The sequence below is a fragment of the Artibeus jamaicensis genome, unplaced genomic scaffold, assembly GCF_021234435.1.
Source record: "Artibeus jamaicensis isolate MK-2021 breed Jamaican fruit bat unplaced genomic scaffold, CSHL_Jam_final contig_415, whole genome shotgun sequence".
Taxonomy (NCBI): domain Eukaryota; kingdom Metazoa; phylum Chordata; class Mammalia; order Chiroptera; family Phyllostomidae; genus Artibeus; species Artibeus jamaicensis.
Genome location: NW_026521823.1, coordinates 7,491,045 through 7,509,596, shown reverse-complemented (window position 1 = coordinate 7,509,596; position 18,552 = coordinate 7,491,045). Strand labels below are relative to the sequence as shown.

Sequence of the window (18,552 nt, the reverse complement as noted above, 5' to 3'; positions counted from 1 at the left end):
ACAAGCAATCTGTGTCTTAGATTTTAAGATTTTAGATATTTAATATGTTATATTTCTCTATTTTGTTTTTACTGCTTTTACCTCAAATGGTAAAAGTTAAATCTAAAATCCATTTCTTCAACAAACATTGAGTGTCTGTACTATGTTATACAATTGAAAATGCACAGATTACTAGAGTATGGTATTTTCCCTTAAGGAAATCCCAGTCATTTGGGAGAGGAAGACACATAGAAAAATAAAAGTAATAAAGTGTAGTAATTGCAAAGATGAGGTAATTAGCAGGTATGATGGGTAGTGAGGGCAGCTTACCTGGAGGCTGGCCAGAGTTTTTAACTCATGTTATCAAGTATGAATAGGATGAGTTGGGTGGAGGAGGCAAGGGAAACGGACATTATTCCCAGAGTCAGGTGCAGAATGGGTGAAGAGGGATGAGGTAGGGAAAGTACAAGCAGGAGGTTGTTTTAGAAGGAAACATGGCAGAAGAAGGAATAGAGCCAAGCCAGATGGGGGTGGAGCTAAGATGTTTGTCATATAAGCAGTTTACTGGCTGGTTTTAAGCAGGGAGGGGACATCTTTATATTAATATTTGTCAGGAAACCCCCATGCACAGTGAGAAAAAGGCCCTGGAGAAAAACAATAGGAGACCACTCGATGTCTGAGGTGACAGAGACACCACGTCTATCTGGATGTTAACTGAGTGAAATGCAAGAATTGCCTCAAAAGAATCTAATCACCTTTGTTTGATGACGGCTATGTTCTGTTGCTACTAAATGATGAAAAGGAATAGGAAAATAAGATTAATTTCTTGGTCAAGAAATGTGACAAAGTTGAAAGATAAAATTCATTCACAGGTCACATAGGGGCATACCAGTAAATTATCACTTATTTGAGAGCGCAATTTAAAACTCTGCTGTAGTTCAGATTTCTAATATTTAAAAAAATACTGTCACCGACCTCAAAGAGCTTGACACATATGAAATGTGTGGCTAAAATTATGTTTGAAGATGTATAAAGGAACTCATATCAATTCCCAGTCAGGGCACATGCCTGGGTTGCAGGCCAGGTCCCCAGTAGGTGGTACATGAGAGGCAACCAGACATGTTATTTCTTCTCCCTCTCCCTTCCTTCCTCCCTCTAAAAATAAATAAATAAAAATTTTAAAAGGAATAACATTAAGGAAATTCTTAAATGCTCCCAGTTTTACCCATCAGAAGACCCCAAACATTAGATTCTGTTTTATTAGCCTACAATATGTACATGCCTTTCTTTTTTCCAGGTGTGCTTTGGTCTTTATTTAAAAGCCAACACTGAAAAGTTGGTCAGTTGCACAGAAGTCCTCTGAACTACAATGTACAAGTACTGTATTGGGAGACTGCTGATGAAGCATGAGTTACGGCTTGCCAGGGTTTCCCTCCGTAGAGCAGCCACAGAGCCATTGTTTAAGGAGGGCTACGTTTTATGCTGTTGACCTTACAAGTTTGAATACACTGCAGTCATTCCTAATATTTTACTGTTGAAATGAACAGCTTTTCTCCTTAGCCTGACTTCTAAAACACTGTTCCTGGGTGGTGGTGATGGTGATAATGATCATTTACGTTTCCTTTGATTCTGTTACCTACTTGTATTTCAGTTATTAAGCTCTTCACTAAGAACAAAAGACTACATAGTGCACTCTATTTTTAAAAAGTTCTTCATTCTATGTTACAGCCTATGTTAAAAATATCAGTATATATTGACATTTTATGAGAGATCTGTGAGGTAAAAATATGAGGTAGGATTCTACCCATTCCAGTGATTTGGAAACTGAGCCATTGAGAAATTGCTTCAAATCACAATGATATAATGTGGTTACTGATCCACTGGCTACCAAGGAGTTGGAAAAGCTAAAAGGATCACCTAAGAAGCCTTTCATCTGAACCTTACGCTCTTCTTCTCTCATTCTACTGAGAAGCACTTATTCACTGGGATGGCTCAGTGTTAAATTACAAGCAGCTGGCCTCCTCTAAACAGCCCACGCTATTTGCTCTGAGGATGACAACTCATTCATCAAAAATATACCGTACTCACACCTCCTCACAGTTACTGGAGTTCTGTCCTCTGATCAGACACACGCTTCCGTATCCATGAGATATAGTAATATATATATATATGTATATTTAGTCTTTTTCTTGATTTCTGGCATAGAGTTCCTAAAACCCAGATGTTCCCATGCCCCCTCCCTCTTACAATACTTTCCACAGTTTGCTAGGACGATTCAACAGAACTCAGAAAAGCACTATACTCCCTATTAGTGTGAAGAATACAACTCAGAATAGTCAATCGAATATATGCATAGGGAAAGGAATGGTGTTACCACATTATATTTAAGTGTTCATTTAAAATATATAGCAGCATATTTATTTGCTACCACATTATCCAGTCAGAATGCTTTGGGGTTTCTTAAGTAATAGTGCATTTTGTTTCAATGAGATGATTCCCCTGCAGATGGTAGGCAGGGGGACTCTAGAGGTTTCAGAATGGGGGGCTGGTTGCCAGAGCAACCATGTGTTTAGAAGGTTAGAATCATCAGTCTACTCTCTGACTTCCAGGAAGGGAAGAGGGGCTGGGGGCTGAGTTTTATCACTAATGGCCAATGGTTTAATTAATCATGCCTGTGTAATTAGGCTTTCCTAAGAACTCTGAAACAGCCAGACTGAGGGAGCTTCTTTTTGGTGAGCACATTGTGTACTGGGAGGGTGGTGCACCTGGAAAGGGCATGAAAGCTCTGTACCACCTGTCCTGTCCTCTCCATTCCTTGCTCTATGCACGTCTTCAATTTGGCTGTTCCTGAGTTGTATTCTGTATGCTAATAGGAAGTATAGTGCTTTCTTGAGTTCTATTGAATCATCCTAGCAAATCGTGGAAAGTATTGTAAGAGGGAGGGGACTTGGGAACATTTGTGTGAAATGTTTATAGCCAATTTGTCAGAAATATGGGTGGTCTTTGGGACTTGGGGCTATTGTGTGAAATATGGCAGTTTCATGGGACTGAGTTCTCAAACTCTTAGGCTAACTCGAGGTAGTGTCTCAATTGAATCGAATTGGAAGGTACTCAATAGGTGTTGGAGAAGTGGTAGGTATTGGAATAATGTATTTTGTGCCAGAAAAAAAAAAGTCCAGCTGTGTTCCCGCCCATTGTCTGCCTTGTGCTTTTTGTTCATGTGGGAGCCTTTTATTAGGCCTTTCTCTATATCTGTGCAGACATGATTGTGTGCATAATAAAACTGGGTCACAGACTAAATTATAATATTTTAAGTGTGTGGCTTTGTTCAGTGATTTGTTACCACATTATAAAAAAATATAGTAGTGTATTTATTTGCCATGCATCCAGCCAGAATGCTTGGATATATTCTCCTTGGTTTAGCCATATACGGATTACTTGGCATTGCACTAGGCAAGGATAATCGTATATCAAAAAAAGAAAAAAAGTCATTTTGTGAAAATTATATGTATTCTTAAATGTTGTTACAGATAGGTAGCTAGGGGTTGTAAAAGTAAAATAAAGTCTGTAGTTCATAATTTCTATAAAGTCGAATGGTTCAAAAATATCACCTAGAATTAAACTGCCTGAGTTCAGTTTCTGGCTTTACCACTTTGTAGTTAACTTTTACCTCACCCACTCAGGTCTAGTTTTGTCATCTAGAGTGGAGATAATAGTATATATCATAGTGTTCTGAGGAAGATTAAAAAAATTAATGCAGAGCACCTAAGCCAGTACCTGACACACATGTACATTCAGTAAATTTTAGCTGCTGCTTAATCTTCAATGTATTATCACTACTACAACCATTATAATTCTTACTGCTACTATTATTATGATACTAATACAATTCTTTTTTAATTTAATTCATAGCATAAAGTGGTTGTACAGCTTACAAACTCCTCCAATCCTATATTGACCTACAACACAATATATCAGGAACATGAGATTAATCAATTGAATTAACACACTAAACCCTGTTGTGATAGAAATATTTTGTGCACTCCCTTGTCTGAATTATTGTCTCAATTTCAAGGATCACGGGAAGGGGAAACGTGAGTAGCAAAAAACCATGGAGAAAATACGCACCCGAAGAACTTCACTGCGGCGGGAGCTGAAGGTTCAAGTGTCGTAGCTCTTTAGGCACAGCTGTTGCGCGTGACTCTCTGAAGGGTTCAGTCATTGGTCTCCTTAAACAGCGTCTCTGGGAATTAGCTTACTCATTGTGTTTACAGCCAAATATGTTAAGGTTTTCTTAACAGCTATCGGCATGTTAGAATAACGAATGTTATTTTGTATGCAGTAGTTTATAAAACAGAAACAAGAAGAGTCTTTGTCCTCATGCAACATTTTCATGCCTCCCTTCTATTCCATTCTATGGACCCAAGACTGCAAACCATAATTTTTTTTAATGCAATTCATTTGGTTGGATAATTAAATTGCTTTAAAGGATATTTGCATTCTTACAGGTGAAAACTAACTTAACACCTCTTCCTCTGGATTAGTTTGAAGCCTGAAAATCATAGCATACCTGGAATTATGATGTACATTTTTAATATTATTTTGTATAGTTCATAGTAGTCAGGATCAAAACAAATTGTAATTAAAATTCATTTGAACCTAAAGCACATATCCAAGCATTTGGTTTGAGCCACTATGTCTTTACATGTTGTTAATTCTTCTCGATGTCTTCTAAAGTTGACTATGCAAAGACATTAGGAAGTGATACCTAAACTCTGTCCTGCTGGGTGGCCAGGCCATCTGATAGTGCCTCTGAGCCCTGCTTCACCACTGGTCCCTTCCAGTGCACTGTGAGAGCAACGTTAAGTCAGAGACGGAAACTCCTCGTTTGATAATCACCACAGATTGTGCTCACGGTGCCTGCAAAGAGAGCTTGATACCTACCATTCCACTTGTTACTCAGATAGTCTGACACCCTCATTCCTGCCGTAGACAAGCCTGCCCGAGAGATCTTCTTCATGTGCTCACTGTTCCTTCTCAAAGAGATCGTGATAGTGAAGAATGTTAAGATTATATGGAAACTAGTTTAATGTTACAAACATAGTCTTTCTTTGTCCATTTGAATAGATTGATTATTTTGTAGTATATTTAGAAGTCAAGAGCTCTAATTTTAAACACATTTCCTAAATATAGCTTGTTCATGTGGTCCGTTCTGAATTTCATCCAATGTCTTAAAGACTGTTAATACTTTTCTTTATTCCTGGAGTTAAAAATGGAAAGGTTTAAAAGTTTACCTTTATTATAGTAAATTTTTATTATTGTAAGATTTTTCACAAATATTTTTTCTAGACTGTTTTACCTTTTATATAGTATAATTTCATCTTTTCAAGGCATTTAATATACTCTCTTTTAGTCTCTGTAGAAATGCTGGAAAAGAATTTGAAGCAGATGGGAAGGCAGCTTCAACAGCTTGAGAGAGACTTGGAAACCTTTCCCCCTCCTGAGGACTTGCATGATAAGTTTGTGACAAAGATGTCCATATCCTTTTGATGTCTAAATAACTTCAATGATCAGTCACGTAGAATTAGAAGATATTTAACATTTTAAGAATACTTGCATAACCAGAGACCCTTCTATAGTGCCAAATTGTAGGTTTCATCTTTGCTTTCTTACAGGGAAATTTATCAAAGTGTTTATTTATCATGAACAATGCAGAAATGTATTCTGTTGATTTCAATTTTTTTCCCTTTTCATCAACTTGGATAATATGTTCTCTCATCTTTTTCCTTCCGCATGCCTTATTTCCTTCTAATGTTCATGTTAGATTGAAAGGATATGAAAACTCAATTTGAGGAAGTTTGAATCTAACATGATGATGTGATTTAGGTATTTTGAAATGTTTCAGGAAGCAGATAAAGGCTATAAAGTGGAGTGACTACTCAGCTTAATTTCAAGTGTTGGTATATACTAAAAATTAACTTGCGTTTCAGAAACTTGACTATTTTCTTTAGAGATACTATAGTTCCAAAATCAAAATTGAGTTTGTCACCATCATTGCTTGTGAAGGTATTCTCCAGACCCAAAATAAAATGGACAAATGTGTGTGTGTGTGTGTGTGTGTGTATATACATGCATATATAAAATTAATAGCTTGAGGCTTGTGTCCTACTTCATTTAATGTTTCTTTTGAATTCAATTATCTTTGGTTTTGCTAACTTTGTGGCTTAAACTCTAATGAGTAATTGAAGTAATAAACTTTATTTCCTGAAACTAATGTTAAGTTGCTTTGCAAACCGATCTGTGAAATTAGAGACTGATATCTTTTGTGTTATAATGAAGTATTACTACTATGCATTATTAAAATCCCATATGGACTTCAGAATTCTACATAAAAGGATAACCCACTTTTAAAATGAGCTGTTATAAATAGACACTCCTAATATTTTATTTTAAACGGAGTTACTTGAAGTAAAATAACCACTTTTCCTCTCTCTGTCACTTCTCCCCTGAGATTTGGCAAATCACAAAATTATTATTTGGCTTGTCATAGATTTTCTTGTATATGCTTTCAGCTTGATTGTGAATTAGTTCCATTTTAGCTTCCTTCACTGTATCTTTTGGGAAATATTGTAAAAATACATACACTCCAGCGACAGTCAGTCCAGGCTAATGTGCTTGTTCCTTCCCTGGCTTCCCTGCCTGTCCAGTTTCTCCTTTTATGAGGTGGGGCGCCGTTATCACTGCACTGGAGACAGCTGGGGTTTTTTGTTTGTATTTTTAACTAAAAAATGAAGTCTATATTTATCAAAAATATTTTTTTCAGTACCTTCTCATTTGGCAACATATGCTTTTTAAAACTAAATTTTTTAAATTTGTTATTGCAGTTATATTAGTCTCACCCTCCTTAGCTTTTTTCTCAGTCATCTTATTGTTAAAATATTCACAAATGACAGTGTATTTAAATCATTAAGTACTGTTAATTGAAGTACTTATTATTGTTCCCTACAGATAGCATTTTAGAAAAGGATTTGCTTGCATACAGTTTCTGGCAATACATCGTGAGTGTATTAATTATGAAGGTCAGGTTTCTTGAACATGTAACCCGAGATAAATTCCTGAGCTTGGTGTAAATGTGGTAGAGCCGTGCTCAGCAGATGATCTCAGGACCACTTGTATTTGTATGGCACAGGAAGCTGAATGATGGCGGCTTCTTGAAAGGTATGCAGCTCATAAAAAGCACCTCTCAGGAAATCAGAAACTGGAAGGACGGTGCTTTGTTGGAAACAATTTTTTATTCTGAGTACAATCATAATCTATGGGCATGAAAGCTACTATATCCTGTCACTAAATATCACAACCTAGAAGCTTCTAATGAACTGATTAGCATTCACATATCTCTTGGAAGTCAGATATATGAACACTCGGTGCACTTCGCTATTGACAAAGCTTATGATCATAAATATTCTTTGCTGAGATTAGATTGCACTTGTTTGCTTTTCCTCTTAGACATACTAGTATCCAAGTAATTAAATTCATTCATTGCAAAGCTTTGTTTACTTTAATTAGGACTGACAACAAATGAGATCTTGAATATTAAATGCATTTATACAGATCCTATTAAAATGGCAAATTGTGAGCTTCTTAGATCCTAGCAAATGGAGATTTGGAAACGAAAATGCACAATGAATAGAGATATATTTAACAAAGTTTGGGTTATTAACACTCAAACTTTGTTTTAATTTTTAGTGCTTATTAGTTACAGCACATATCAGATGTTTGCTTCATCAACCAACTCTGGCAGAATAGGTATGTTATTCAAGTTTACAGCTAGTCAGTGTGAGTAAACAGTCATCATTTGGTGAACTATTAAATAATCTGTTAATCAAATTGTCTTTATGATACAATTTTGTTATAGAAAATTTGGCTAATAGCATTCAATTATAGTATATTGTATTATTTCTCAATACATGCTTTTTCTTTGCATATACTTCTTAATATAAAAAATGTGAATTTAGTACATTCTTTAAAAGGCGTGAACAATTATTTCATACATATAGCACTGACTTTTAGTAATGATGATGTTACTTTACAACTGCTAAGCCTGCTCTGAAATCTAATTACAGTAAAATAGTTTCATTGTAAGGGTTTGCTTGAAAAATGTTTAACACAAATTTGAGGTGAGGTCATTAATATTGTTATATACAAACTACTATATGTGAGGTGAATATGCATATTAAATTCTTATCAGTGAAAAAGTGAAGAAAATGCCAGGATTTGTGTCATGCAGTACTTGTTTCTTTCTGTTGACCTTCACATTCTGGTATATTTCTTGCTTTAAGAGAAAAAAAAAATAGATCCTAGAATATTGTCCTTGAAATTCTCCTTGCACAGCCTTAATCTTTCTATTTTCTTTTCTTCCTACCCCTTCCAAGACTCTTAGGAAAAAATCATTTTGCTAGACATTTATGTTTTTATATTTATCACAATATATGTAACAAGTTACTTGCCTCTTCTCTGTGTTACCGTCTTTAAATTTCTTTTGCAATCCAGCTTTATTTTTGCGTTTTCTTTCATGTTGTTCTACTACATAACAATGTTTTAGTCACTTTTGAAATTACTCTGTAGACGATAAAACTATTTCAGTAAATTTTTTGTAAGACATCTTATGTATATTCCACACTACATAAAATAGAGCATTTTTGAGGTAAAGGAATTCAGTACACTTTTATTGACTTGAACTATAGTTAGGAAGTAAAATAGAAGAGAGGAATGGGTGAAATGTAAACTTGTATAATACACTGTCCATTTGCAGGAGTTGGGTGATACATAAAAGCAGATTTTTCTTCTCTTAAATTAATCTTCTTTTTCCTCACTTCTTTCTCTCTCGTCTGTCTTTCATTTAACCCCTTCTTAACAAACTTGTGAGACTTAGGTTACAATATCCTATTCCTCATCCTCTGTGAATCTTCCATTTATATTGACCTTTTTCTTCTCTGAAATCTTGTTGCACTCACAAAGGCTGTTCCACAGCTTAGCTCTCATGGCTCTTTCATAGTCATGCCTCAGTCATTTCAGTCCATACCAGCTTCGTAGTCAGGACTTCCCTGGCCATACAACATAAATTAGCCTCTGCCACTTTGTATTACATCACACAATTTTTTTTCATACTTATCACTGTCTATTTCATTTGAAGGGAGGTTTCACAAAAGCAGGGACTTTGCTTATGTAGTTAACTACTGTTTTCCCTAGTGCCCAAAAGAGGGGAATACAGTGGCCCTCAATGAATACTTGCAGATTAGCCGACTGGCTGCGTGGCTGTCAGATCCTGGGTACTTAAGAAGTTGTATAAAAGGCATTGGACACGTATGACTGAAGCTGATCTTTATCAGGTGTGTTCATGGAAATAGTAGACATCTTTTGTGGGGAAAGTACAAAAATGAAGGCAAGACATAAGAATAAATGGAGAATACATTGGTGCTGGGTAGTTAGGGAATGAGCAGTAAATGTTGACCAAGACTGAATCCCAAATCTTACTCTTGCTACTTAGTTGGCCAACGCTAAGTATTAGTGTTTCAGCAGGTGTGTACACAGGTCTGGTTATCAGTATACCTTGCAAATGGAAGGATTACAATGGTTCAGGTAGAAATTCATGAGAATTTGGCCTTTGTCCTACTAAAGGAATAGAAAATAGATTTTGTAAGAATATCAAGTGTTTGGATTAATATCAATAGTTTCGTAATGAATTTTATCAAATGTTTATTTTGTCACATGGCTCACCTATCTTTCTAAAGCTTTTTACAAATATAGAACTTCATGCTGGGGAAAAAATAAAGCCTTACTACTACTGAGATGAGCATTGCTTTTATCTGCTGTTTAACAGTTGGCACAAGAATACCTGCATTTGTTTCTTTTGAGTGATGATGATGAAGTTATTTTTTTGTCTGAATGTTTCACCATCTCTTTTTTTTATTGATTGATTTGAGAGAGGCAGACAGACATCAGTTTGTTGTTCTACTTATTTATGTATTCATTGATTTTGTATGTATTCATTAATTTTGCATGACCTGGGATTGAACCTGCAACCTTGATGTATCAGAATGATGTTCTAACCACCTGCGCTACCCGGTCAGGGCTCACCATCTCTTACTGAGTAACTCATTTATGTAACCATTTATTCTGTCCTATTGTACAGTCATTTTAATCTTCTGAGAACTTGGCTATTTCTAAAATTATTTCAGTTTCATCACAGTTTTACCATTCTTGTTGGTAATTCCAGTTATTCAAAGCTCCACTTTATTTCCTTTGGGAGCAAGTTGTTTTATAGCGAACAATTATAATAAAATTAACTTCTAAAGCTTTCCAGCTGTTAGAACAAGACCATGTAATTTTCATGGTTTTACTCTTGGTCTTCTTTCCCATCTTTTTAAATAGAACTATACTATTTTAATATTAAGTGTGCCCAGGCATATTCCAAATATTTCATTAACTTTTGATTCATATCTGAATATCTAAAAAATATTGTTGGATAATACTTATAGCTTTAATTTAACCTACTTACCAAATTGGTTCTTGAGAATAGGCATATTCCCAGGTATTAGAATAAAATTGCTAGGACTTGTGAAGTGCCTTTTTTTTTTTTTTAAGATTTTATTTATTTATTTTTAGAGAGAAAGGGAAGGAGAGAAGGAGAGAAACATCAATGTATGGTTGCCTCTCGTGAGTCCCCTGCTGGGAACTGGCCTGCAACCCAGGCATGTGCCCTGACTGGGAATTGAACCACAATCGCATGGTTCGCAGGCCCGCGCTCAATCCACTGAGCTACACCAGCTAGGGCTGAAGTGCCTTTTTGAAAACTCAAAGCCTTATAAGCAGTGACAGCGGCAGAAAGTAGTACCTGTAGAACCGAACAGTTCGGAACACTCGTGAAAATAGTGTAGCCTGTTGTCCAGGACCACACCTGTTCAGGCACTCAATTAGCTCTTAGTAGGGCATCACAACTGTTTGTGTGTGGGATACTGTATACGTGCAGTTTGATGTTCCATGACTTCCATCAGAATTGTGAGAAGACCTCTGTTACCCTTCCCACCAAAGTTTAAGACTGTTGACAGCAGAGTGAAATAAGTGATTGTCACCAGTGCAGTTGTAGATGAGTAGACCTAGAACAACTAAGAAGGTGGAACCTGGCATTTAGAGAAGGGGCTGACAATCAGGGGTGACCACCTCCCAGGAAGAGGGCAAGAACAAAGCGCTGCTAGGGAACTGGATTACAAGGGGACATGCACAATGTCATTGCACATGACTACAGTGGACTAAAAGTGCTGTATGTCTTCAGTGGAAAATGATCACTCACAGCTGCAGAGAAGAAAGCTTCATGGAAGAGGAAGAATTTAATGAAGCGTTGAATGGTAGGCTTGGACTTGTAAAGGCAGAAAACAATTTCTCTTTTAGATAGAAGTTAAGGGTATATATTTATATATATATATATATATATATATATAATCCATGTGGATGCAATCTCTATCTGGGATGTAAATAATTTTAGGTTTGAGTTTATAGATGGAGTAGATGATAAACCAGTTGATTTCTGAACCTACTAGGTAAAGGGAGTGATTGATTTTTCACTTTACAAATGACTCCCCATATGTTCCATCTAATGATAGTTTCTGAATGCATTTCAGATGTGGTTTTTATTTATGTAAGTTCATTTTACCTGGAACATTTCATATATATGGATATTTCACAAGACAAAGTATATTGAAACCTATCCCATGCCCATGTCACTGTATTGTTATAATTCCTTGTGATTTTGTTATTTGACTAATCATAAGAAATTTTTGTTGCTCATTCAAGAATTAAAGAATGATACCACATATAAAGCCATCAATCACTGGTGTAGTATTACGATCTAGATTCTAGAAAGTGTAAGGAGGTAATTTGCTATTCAGTTGAATGTAAACTGAACCAGAAAAGATTTATAGGTTTTCTTAAGGTCATTAAAAATAAAAATCAGCTCTTGCATTAAAATCCAGACTCTATGTAATCTAAAAGTGAGTGTGTATATACACACACACACAGTATAATATGAAAAGCAGAGACATAGAAGAGCAATAGGCAACCCCTGGACTGACAGCAAACATGGGTGCAGGTGGGTTGTAGTCGGCTGGGGTGCTTTTCTCCTTGTTGCGAGGTTGAGTTCTGATTCCTAGAATTCTCCTGTGCCCCCTGAACTCACCACCTACCTGGCAGCAGCACTGCCTCTTTCATCCTCAGTCTTCCCCACTTGCCACCCTCAGAATGAAGGGCCTGGATGACTTGCTTTATTTTATCCTCCACTGGGCAATGCTCTGACCAGAGGAACCATATCTGTTTGAAGTTGTGGAGAATTTTTCTTAACATTGGAATGTTTAATAAACATGACATTTTTGGTTTGCCTCTCTTGGTCTGAATCTAGTTATTCTTAATATTGGCCTTTTTTTTTTCTTTAGTGTGCTAATGTCTGTTTATCCTTTTGTGTTAGAGACAATAAGATGACTTCAGGAAGTTTGATTGTGTATGTTCCATTTATTTAAAACCCAATTTAAAGGCCCCATAGACAATTATGATTGACACTATAAAATTCATCTTTCCAGACTGGTGATTTTATATCTGACTGCATCAGCAATATGTCATGCCCCAGAGGAATTCCAGGTTTTGTTTACAAAATGTGTTCTAATGCCTCCAACACATTCACATTTAGACTTACCAATCTCAATGTGCCTTAAACTAAGTTGTCATAATTGAGAAAAGAACATCTCCATGTGTATGTATAATCATAACTTGAAATCACATAGTGTATAGGAGAAACTACTGATTTTCCAAAGGAGAAGTTAAAACATGAATTTACTTTCATATGAGGTTTTAAATGTAACTCTTAAACATTTATTTTTAATTGCCTTTACCACTTTACATAAAGCTTAAAATGAATTAGTGGGCAGCAAAATACCAAGTATTTATATGTACTCTAAATGCCATTTGTTTTTCTAAGAATGTTTCATATACTAGCTCATTTAGTCCTCACAACAGCCCTATAAAATAGGTGACATTATCATCATTGTTCTCATTTTACAAGGGAGGAAATTTAGGCACAGAGAGATGAAGACATTTGCCCACGGACACAGTACAGCCACGTGTGGGAGCTGGAGCCCGGGCCCTGGTCGTCCAATTTAACTGCTGTGGTCAATGCTGGTTATTGATTTCATTACCATTGAAAGTACTCAGCTACAACTACTTAAACTATAATTTTAAATCACATTTAATAATCTATGTAATATAACTGGGCAGATTGGAAGAAAATTTTCCTTGAATTCAATTGTCAAAGACAAATATTACATGTATAAATACTTAAATTTTCTGATAATTTTTCCAGAGTTAATTAGAAATTGAATTTAAGATTTCATCATATTCAGTATAGATTGAATTGTAAGAGTGGTTGACTTTTAGAGGCGATTTTGGAAATATATAATACTAGCCAACAATTACATTAAAACATTGGACTTAAAAGGTTTTTTTTTTAAACATTATTTTGACGTTTCAGAATTCCTTAACTATCATATACAGCTTTGTTATCAGTGCGAAGGAGCAATATGAAAAACTTTCAAAGTTGCACGAACACATGGAAGAGCTGTACCAGAGCATAATGGAGTACTATGCCATCGATGCGAAGAAAGTGTCTGTGGAAGATGTTTTGACCGACTTAAATAACTTCAGAACTGCGTTCATGGTATGTTAAAAAAAATCAGTCTATTTTTTTTGAAGAATTTGTATTTATATTGAGTTGGCCAAAAAGTCCATATGGTTTTTTGCCCTAAAATAAAAGACAAAATTTTTCATTTACACCAATAACTTCACTGATTTGGACATTTTGAAGCCGGCTATCTCCCTTGTGGTATGACAGTGATTGTTCTCAGGTAATGTCTCGACTTGCTCATTATCAACTTTAACAGCCTGCCCAACCATGGAGCAGCATCTGGAAAGAAGTCTCCAGCAGGAAACTTTGCAAATCACTTTTGACATGTTTGATCAGTTACAGTACCTTCTTCATACATTGTAAAATCCTTTTTTGAGTTTCAGTTGCATTTTTACCTTTCTTGAAGTAATAAAGCTTTTAAAAATAATGTGCTTTTTTTAAAAATGCATGCTGATATGACAATTGTCACAATACAATCTAACAAAACTGTGGATTGAAGTTAAAGACATCTAAGCACTACTAGAGGAATCTTACAGAAAAAAAAAATGAACATTTTGGCCAACCCAATACTATCTCATCTATTACCACTTTTACTTCATTACTTCATTTCACTCCTGTTGTCTAGTAATACCTACTTTTTCTGATGTTGAAAGTTAGCTTTTAAAATTTCAAATTTTAAATCTATTGGAAAGTGTATGGTTTCTTTCTTTCTTTCTTTTTTTTTTTATTGGCCTTCCGAACATTAAACTGTAATTAGAAATTTTGATTGAAAATGTGACAAATTCTGAAGTTTTTCATAGAGACTCCCCTCCTGGCAGATTACAGAGCACTTTTGTAATAAGTTTTTTGGCCATGAATTTGTTTTATTATACTTAAGATCAATTTGTATTTTTGTGGTATAATTTTACCAAATTCCGTGTTGCTGTTACAAAGCTTTTTCCCCCTTTTCTTTGCTTAATGCATTGTACAATAAGCTACCTGCAGTTTGCCTTTGAATGGATTTTACATTCCTAGGGTTTCCTTTAGATATTTTAATAGGGAGGTCAGGTCTTTGATGTGGAATCCTTTCATTTAGGCATTAAAAAGATCTTTTGAAAAGTATTAGCTGATTAGATGGGGGGAAACCACACTCATATTAAAATGAGGAAGCATTGTTGCCTCCCTAGGGAACTGGAGATACATTTCTGCAAAAAAAAAAATTACATTATTCTTAATAGATAGGTAAGTCATTTCTGTATTTCAGCAAATGTTTGATGGGATTTAAAAGTTTTGAGTAACTGAGGTTTGTTTTTTTTTTAATCTGAGGAAAACTTTATTGCTGGATTGATTAGACTGGTTATAATCACTTGGTTATGATTAGATAGTCTTTGAATAAAAGTCAGTATTTTAAAGGAAAACTGGTTTGTCTATGTTAAATATACATTTTGCTTACAGCTCTGGTTTATTTTCTTTACAAAATGAAAGTGATTCTTTGATTATTTCTATGCCAGAAGTGATTTTGATTATTAAATATTCTGTGCCTATATGCATGATGTATTGAATGATATATTATTTTAGTTTTTATAAGGTTCTGTGAGGCACCGTGGCTTTGTGCAAGCAGCAAAGGCCTTGCAGTCTGAAAGAGCTGGGTTTGGATTGCGCACTAATTAAGTGACTAGGAACACCAGCCTTCCAGAGTCCCAGTTTCCACATTTGTAAAAGTGGATGTTAATTTCTTTCTCGTAAGAGTCTTTAAATACTAAATGAGATACTATATGTTAAGTGTTTACATTGCTTTTGGCACATGGTAGTTGCTTAATAAATTCTTATTCAGTAAAGAGTTAGTTAACTCAGCAAACTCGAGGTACTCAAATCTTGAGCATTCCAGAGAGAGCTCTGGCCTTTGACTGACTCCTGGGAGATCGGTCACCTCTAAGCCCCTGGGAAGGGTGTCTTTGTATACCTAGGACCAAGCCAGATAGTTTATGCTAAATATGCAGTTTATGGTGAATACCTGTTTTTGGTCACCTGAGGCGCAGTCTGCACTGTGTCATTTGGTCCTCTGTGGGGCACTGGAGACTGAGGAGCTAAGGTTATTCATTCATGCAGGAGACCCATGCCTGTGATACCAACCTCCCCAATAAAAGTTCCCGACACCAAGGCAGGGCGAGCGTCCCTGGTTGGCAGTCTGCCTCTCGTGCTGTCGCACATCATTGCGGGGATAATCAGACCCCATTGGGAGAGGACGGTGTGATTTTAATCTGTATCCTTTTCCTGTAACAAATTGTAACAGTAGATAAAACAGCTTTTCTGAGTTCTGTGAGTCCTCCCCAAAAATAATCAAACTTGAAGCTTGTGTTGGGGACCCCTAACATAATTATGCACAAAATTATAAAATGCGTATATAAAATAATAGCCATTATATAGTCAGTGTTTTCTGTGAACCATTTTCCCAAATACCTTATATATACTTTCTCATTCTGAATAATTCTCCATCTTTTCACTGTTACCATGTCTTTGTGGCAAATGAGGAGACTGAGGCACAGAAGTACAATATATCTAGCTCAGTGTAACTTAGGTATAAAATGCTAGAACTAGAATTTGAACCAGTACAGGCTTCCTCCAGAGCCTGTGCTCTTAAATGCCAGGCATGGCTGCTTCCCTTGTTCTATAGCTTATGCTCTATTTTATAAAGAACACTGGCATTTGGAAGGTTTCCTAATGAGACTAAGTCCATATTGTAAGTAGTTGAATTGGGATTTGAATCCATGTCTAATTCCAAATCATTCTGAAGTCTGGTAAGATTAGAGGCTTTGGGCATTCTGTAACTTGGCATTTCTGTTATTAAGTGGTGGGTAGATGGAGAAAGTAAGTGTTTGAATGAAGAATGGTTCAAAGACAGAGGATAATTGAGTGATAATATACTTTGCCTATTCCAGACAGGTTAGAAGTATCTGCTCTCACGTATTCACACACTCATGCACACACACTGTACTAAATTAAAGTCCGTAGAGCTAAATATTTTTTAAAAACGTATTTTTCTTCTAATATGAAGAGGAAATTTTTCTTTAGAATAAAAGTAAAGATAAAGGTGATTGGATGGGAAGTACAATTTTGCATCCACTTTATTCTTTCTTTCTGACAAATATGGTTACACTGCTTGAATTCTGGGCACTGGGTCTTTAAAAATACCAAGATATCAATATTAACAAAAATTATTGATAAAGAAATACCTTGTGGTTTTAAAACTTCTTTGTGTTTTAGGTTGCTATTTAATTTCATAGTATTCGACTTTGGAAAACGGTAAATTTAGTGAGCCTCTATGAAAATGTTAGCGATAGATGTGGGCCTTTCACGTATTGAAGGTCTGTTCTGGAAAGCCACATAATATAATAGGCAAAAAGCATATTTTCTTTTAAGAAAATAGTGTTGTGCTCTGCTTATACCGTTACTTCATCCACTGGAACATAGGTACATGCCTGCTCATGAACGAGCCAAGCGTACTGTTCAGTGTTTTGTGGCGGCCCATTTCATACCATGGGTAAGGAGCTGGGAGCCACTGTCTTCCCGCCACAGCTGCCGTCCACCGCTGTGGCGGCTTTTCACGGACTCTTTCTCTCGAGTTCAGGAGGGAGCAGGCCTCCACGTTTGCCTGGCTCTGCTATTGGGCTCACCTTTCTGGTCCCTGCTCAGATACTCAGCCAGTCAAGGCCTGTGTCTGTCTTGCTTACCTTTGTGTCTCTAATTAATGGAATATAACAAATGGACAGATTTATTAAGTAACTGATGTTCTGATCAAAATGGGTGATAGGCTTTAATAGCTAACTCACAGTGCTGACCAAGTACCAGGTGCTATATTTTAAAATCAGGAAACTGAGGCTCAGAGACATGATGACTTGCCTGTTTCTACCCAGCTGCACAGTTACAAGAGGCAGAGCTGAGCTGTGAACCAGAGGAGTGGGGCTCCACAGTCTGTGCCACATGTGGATGAACTCTGTTAATTCCATTGTACACAGGAATTACATTTAGTAGGTTCACAGGACTGACTGGAAACCTAACTTCTGTCCCGAAAAAGGGCGTCACTCTTACTCTTGATAGTAATTTAGCTTGCAACTAATTTATCCAAAAATACTTGTTTTAGGATTGCCCCAGATTTTAAACTGAAGCAATTAAAGACTGGCTCACTTGTATTCAGAGCTCTTTACTAAAATTGACTAATTCCTACAACCTCTCACTGGTGTTACTAGAATCTCACAACTAATTTGTATAGATATAGCCTCTCTCTCTGTCTCTCTCGGCCTTTTTATAATACATAAAGTAGAAATATTTTTTCCAGTCTGCAGCCTCAAGCTATAGAGACCAAGAGGGTGTTTCATGATCTTGGAGCTTCCTCTGAGGAAACACCGTTCATTCTGAAGTAGTTCTAACTAATCCCTTTTCTAGTTGGAGTTCCTCAACTGGGAATTCATTTGTCATCATCATTGCTTTTACAGTCTACTCTAGGTAGCATGCACATAGGGAATGATTTTTATTTAGAACTAATAGCTTTCAAAAATAGAAAATTTGTTTACTTTGTAATTTTACCTAGCTTTTTTTATTATTACCATTTTCACCAGGCCAAAACTAAACAACAGCCACTGAGTGTTTGCTTCCAGCTGGACCCTTGTGCTGGGTGCTTTACATGTGTCTCACTTGGTCCTCATGCTGTTTGTGAGAGGTGCAGAGTGATACCCATGAGGGTAACTGCAGCAGGGAGACCTCAGTGCATTTGCATAGGCCCTGCATAATTGGTAGAGGCTAGGGTTTTAATGGAGGCCTGCCAAGTGCAAAGCCTGGACTTTTTAAACATTTACAATACAGTGCTGCAC

At 36.2% G+C, this 18,552-nt stretch overlaps 1 protein-coding gene across 2 annotated transcripts in view; it reads left to right on the top strand.

Annotated features, from left to right (window-relative positions):
• DIAPH3 (diaphanous related formin 3) overlaps positions 1-18,552 on the top strand; it is a 470,657-nt gene that overhangs the window by 293,261 nt on the left and 158,844 nt on the right. For both annotated transcript variants that reach the window (XM_053665456.1, XM_053665455.1), the window contains 2 exons: positions 5,393-5,517; positions 13,574-13,738. In XM_053665456.1, coding sequence (XP_053521431.1) covers positions 5,393-5,517; positions 13,574-13,738 — 290 coding nt within the window. The remainder of the gene's footprint in view (positions 1-5,392; positions 5,518-13,573; positions 13,739-18,552) is intronic.